The sequence below is a fragment of the Patella vulgata genome, chromosome 6 (assembly GCF_932274485.2).
Source record: "Patella vulgata chromosome 6, xgPatVulg1.2, whole genome shotgun sequence".
In the NCBI taxonomy this organism is placed as follows: Eukaryota; Metazoa; Mollusca; class Gastropoda; family Patellidae; genus Patella; species Patella vulgata.
The window spans coordinates 2,172,890-2,177,865 of NC_065884.2; the positions used below are offsets into that span (position 1 = coordinate 2,172,890).

The following is a 4,976-nucleotide window of genomic DNA, read 5'->3' on the forward strand; positions in this document are numbered from 1 at the left end:
AGTAAACTTTGATCCCAATTATTTTAATCCAACCCGTTTCTCACCTTGGTATTATTATATCTACTGTAAGAGAATCGGTTTCAGACAAGTTATTTGCTCCTGAGTTAGACCGGTTATTTGATTATCTCGCTTACGAACATGGACGTAACGACTTTAGACATGTACTTAGTCATAGCCCGAGGTTATTTCTGAAATATTTTCCATGTTACAGTCGCCTGTGCGTCCACCAGGTGGTAAATCGGGATATTGCCGACTGACGCATCTCTCACGTTTCCTAGGAAACACCTGTATATGAAATCCGATCGTCATGTGATCTAGGAGTCCGTACCGAAGCTGGGAAGGCCTAGTGATAGGTAAAAGATGGCATAGTGCCGCTGCCCGGGACAAATATCCCTCAAAGTTCACTGTATGGCGTATGCCCTTCTTCATTAGCCCAGTCGGAGCAGAACAGTAGGAGGTTAAACCTCATTTCATTCCATTCCTATGAACAGCTGCAAATTTAAAATCAAACTGTAACTCTGGGCTAAGTACTAAGGGAGATAAATCATATGAAGCTCGCTGAAAAATAGACTAAGATGGACCAGCAATTATTTGCCCATTGACTTCAATGTTAAATGGCTGTAACATCACAGGATGTAGCTTTTTGCTTAACATTCCGTTGGTTCCAATCTTTATAGGCACAACGGGGGCCACATTTGGCAATCTCCGCATCATAATTTTGTAGGGGTTGACCGTTTAGATTTCTTGCTACGGGGGTTTGATGTTTAGTGAGGTGAAAATCTCACTTCCGACACAACGATTGCGCGCAGAAAGACACTTTCACCCCCTATTTCTCCGCTGTAATATCATCAGTATTACCCAAAACTGCTATGATATTGCAAATCTGATCCCTTTTCTTCAATTCTAGACCTAAAAGTCAACCAAAAAATGCAGAAAGAGGGGAGAAAAAAATGAAATGAAAAATCGTCTATTTATAACTCGCATTACATTCGTGAAATAAGGGGAAATAATTACTAATCTGAGCCCAGATGAGTAATTGCTTCCCTTGATCTATGTGGAAGAAGTGTTAATGCGCATACTTTAAACGTTTGTACAGCTACTAATGAAGCCATGGTATCTCAGTGAGAAATGAGTGGGCTCGCCCATTGTTCGATTACTGTGTTTACCTAGACACATCATAGGGATTTTCGGGCATGATGCAGGGCTCTGACCATCCTCGGTATCCGCAGTGGTCTCATTTCGTTCTACTCCACTAACCCCTTGGTTAATCCATGGGGGAAGACACGTATTCAAGTTATCTGCCGGTGATGATTGTGCTATTTCTGCCGGTGGTGATTGTGCTATTTCTATCGACCAATCCCGTAATCGTTAATTGCAAACGAAGTTAACGAAGGGAAGTAACTCTCATCGGGAAAAGTAAGCAAAACGCAAAGGCTCCCTTTTAGGAGAGAAGGTTAGGAATTAGCCAGAATGTAGCATAATTCTCCCCAAGTATCTCCAAGCAAAAAATGAAAGAAGGACAAATTATTCTAAATGCGTCTTTATTCACATCAAATTACAATATTTATATAATATATTATGAAGACCAGACAGGTATTTATATATGTAGGTTCAAGAGTTTTATTGAGAATGGTATCTTGTTTAGGCGGTTTCGTACTCTCAAAACTCAAACTTACACTAAAGTATCAACGAGAGTACCTTCGGCGATTCAGTAGCATTACTTACGTGGGCAAAACACAATCACCCAAAGAGACCACAAATTACCAAGTATAAGTTCAATAATAATAAACATAACAGAATGGAAATAGTTTATGAAACATTTCAGAAAAAGAACGAATAGTAATAATTATAACAAAAGTGACACATATATACATGTTATACATATTTGAAATCAGCGAAACATACTACATAATTTGATAATACAATAAAATATAAATGAATTAGAAATATATATACACCACTAAATAGGGTTATTTACCCTTACAAAAACGAAGTCCGTTTCATTAGTAAGACTGGTTTCTAACCTGTGTTTTGATTGGTTTGAAGACTCAAGCTACAATCAAGGCCGGAGCAGATAATTTGAAATCGTGGAAACCCTATGGATTAACCAAGGGTAGAATGGAGTGGAACGGAATGAGACCTGTGGGAAAACGAGGATGTCCTGAAGACGGATATCCTAGAGGGAACCACTACCCAAGGGTATTAGTGCGGGATAACACGTTTGCCTGGATGTCTCGACCTCTGAACTCATGAATATTCACCAAATCCCGGCAGAAAATGTATATTCAAACCCTTTTCTTCAATTCTACATCAAAAAGCCAACAGAGATCGCCATGCAGAAGGGGGGGGGGGTAGAAAGACTAAAACTGGCTTTAGTGGGTGACGGCGTATAAATAATTGGTGAGCTGAATCCATATATTCATACCGTTAATATATTATCAAATATCCAGTCCCTCACTATATATATATATATAACTACAGTGACCTATATCTAAATATAGCTGTTATTAGTCTCGACTATTTAGGCGTCTACAGACTATAAATAAAACAATACTAATAAAATGAAACTAGCTTTGCCACACTATATCAGACATCTAATTGGCATTTACATTTGTTCACTATATAATCCACGTAAAATGTTCTCAAATTGAAATGTTAATATTTAAAGCTGCATTAGGTAAGATTAGATAAAGAGCTGACAGTTGTTAATAGTTAAAACAAAGGCAATGAAAAGAAGTCAAATTACTTCACTTTGAACCAAAATATCAGCGATTATCCGGCGCACTATATGCCCAGCAGGACCCTGCGCTGTATACACACAGATAGCGATACAAATATAACATAGCCTCGGTTCTCATTACTACCGTTGTTACGAAAATAAACAGATTTTCGATTATCCATTGTTACAGTAACCGCGTCGACCACAAAACGTAATTAAATCTACTTATATCGCAGCCATCCCGTTGCATCAAGAGTTGATTATGTTCTTGGTAAGTTAATGTTAAATCAATAATTTATATAACATTTCAGGTCTAAACAATAGGCCTACAATACACAGATTTAACTCTTGTATAATGTCTGTTTAATTCCGAAAATAGTATGAAAATATCAGCATTAGATTGGATGTAATCTGATTAAATAGAGGCCCGTCAATAGATTGATATTGTCTACAGGATGATGTTAGATTGGTCGAATTTAAACTTTTAGTAAGCATATCAAATCTAAGATATTCGTAGCGTAAAAATTCAGTAACAAGTGATATTCCATTTCTGTATTCGAACATGAGGAATGGATATAGTCTCAGATTTGGTGGGCGGGGTTCTTGTAGCGATGTACTTTAATTTTATTATAATTCGTATTGACGTTTCAGCGACGTTTTTACCATTTGCCAAAATATATCTTTGTTGTCATTATCTTGCCATTTGATATAAGTAGTAGTTTTCAATAGAGCGTTCAGTGATTTACTCATATTAACTGCTTCTATATCCTGTAATAATACTACTACTATAGACTCTATACTCCTATCTATAACCAATTTCTGAGCTAAACTCATTTCAAATTGACACCATTTACTTTTAGCAAAATTATTGGACAAAACAACAAGAACTTTACGGCTGTTTTCCATGTGTTGTACAATATTATCAATGATCAGTTGTCCACCAAGAAAATCTCTTTCGTGGATACACAACTTAATGTTTTCACCTTCTTCCACGATAGGTAGAAGATCATGTAAAACCCAGTCTCCATCGTCTACACAGTAAGCAACGAAGGCGTCATGAACAAAGTGTTTCTCTGCAATATCCAACAGCTGTTTAGGTCTGTATCTCCACATATAAATATGGTATTTAATATGCCAGATATATTTGTTGATAACAGATGTGATCAAAATAATACAGATAAAAACACACGTTACTGTTGTCACAGAGATAAACGCTCCAGTGTTATTCAGACAAATTCTCTCCGTAATATTTAGACATATATAGCCGTTTGGATAATGCCAAAACTTCTGTGGTTCGCTATGAATCCATTGAATTAACCAAACCAATTCACACTTACATACAAACGGGTTATCATTTAAAGCTATTGTTTTCAATCTTGTCCTCAACACCTCGGGCAACATTTTACTTGTAACAGTTTGAATTAAATTATGACCAGCATCTAAGTCCGTCAACTTAATGTTCCTTTCAAAGAACTTAGCTGGCCAGGATTTAATCAGATTCCAGCCAACATGTAAATGAGTGAGATTATGATAATATCTGGTAACAGTAGGTATTTTCTGTAAGTTACATTCTAACAGCAATAATTCTTCAAGAGATTTCAGAGGGGCTAGCATTTTACTTAGTTTTTCGTCCATTTGAAAGAAATTATTTTTAGCCAGATTTAGTGTTTCTAATCGATCCAATCCACAAAATGCACGTTCATGCAGACGTTTAGTGGTCAATTTGTTACTTGATAGGTTTAGAGTTATCAGTTTGCTGTTGTTGAACGCACATTCCTCTATATAGAATGCTCTTCTCTCTTCGGAGATAAACAACGAGCTAAGAGACTTGAAAGAATGAAAATAGTCTGTTTTTAATGAGTCAATGTAGTTTAAACTCACATCCAGGTACTCTAGCTTTTCCAAGCAGTTTAAATATTCCGGAACGAAATTACCAATCTTGTTGCTTTCTAGTTGCAATGTTGTTAACTTTGGAAAGGAGTTTCGACGAAGACAAAGGTTTGGTAAAGCAACCAACGTATTATTAGAAATACAGAGGTGATTTAGCTTTTCTAAGCAGTTTAAATATTCCGGAACGAAATTACCAATCTTGTTGCTTTCTAGTTGCAATGTTGTTAACTTTGGAAAGGAGTTTCGACGAAGACAAAGGTTTGGTAAAGCAAACAACTTATTATTAGAAATACAGAGGTGTTGCAGATGGTGGCTAACACCCGGGATGACGGTAGATATTTTGTTATTCGATATGTCCAATTTTTCC

The 4,976-nt window shown here is 36.6% G+C and overlaps 1 protein-coding gene across 1 annotated transcript; it reads right to left on the reverse strand.

Annotated features, from left to right (window-relative positions):
• Nucleotides 1-3,082: 3,082 nt before the first annotated feature.
• On the reverse strand, nucleotides 3,083-3,832 carry LOC130013119 (toll-like receptor 2). Its single transcript, XM_056101668.1, has 2 exons — nucleotides 3,390-3,832; nucleotides 3,083-3,335 (listed from the first exon to the last, which is right to left on the reverse strand). Exons 1-2 carry the CDS (start codon nucleotides 3,830-3,832, stop codon nucleotides 3,083-3,085), a joined length of 696 nt encoding a protein of 231 aa, XP_055957643.1.
• Between the last annotated feature and the right edge of the window lie 1,144 nt (nucleotides 3,833-4,976).

What these genes read in the sequence shown, in the direction of transcription:
- LOC130013119 (XM_056101668.1), bottom strand. Translation starts at nt 3,832, where the DNA reads ATGTGGAGATACAGACCTAAACAGCTGTTGGATATTGCAGAGAAACAC. An exon ending in GACAACAAAGATATATTTTG is followed by an intron (nt 3,336 to 3,389) that starts GCAAATGGTAAA and finishes ATAAAATTAAAG; the next exon opens with TACATCGCTACAAGAACCCC.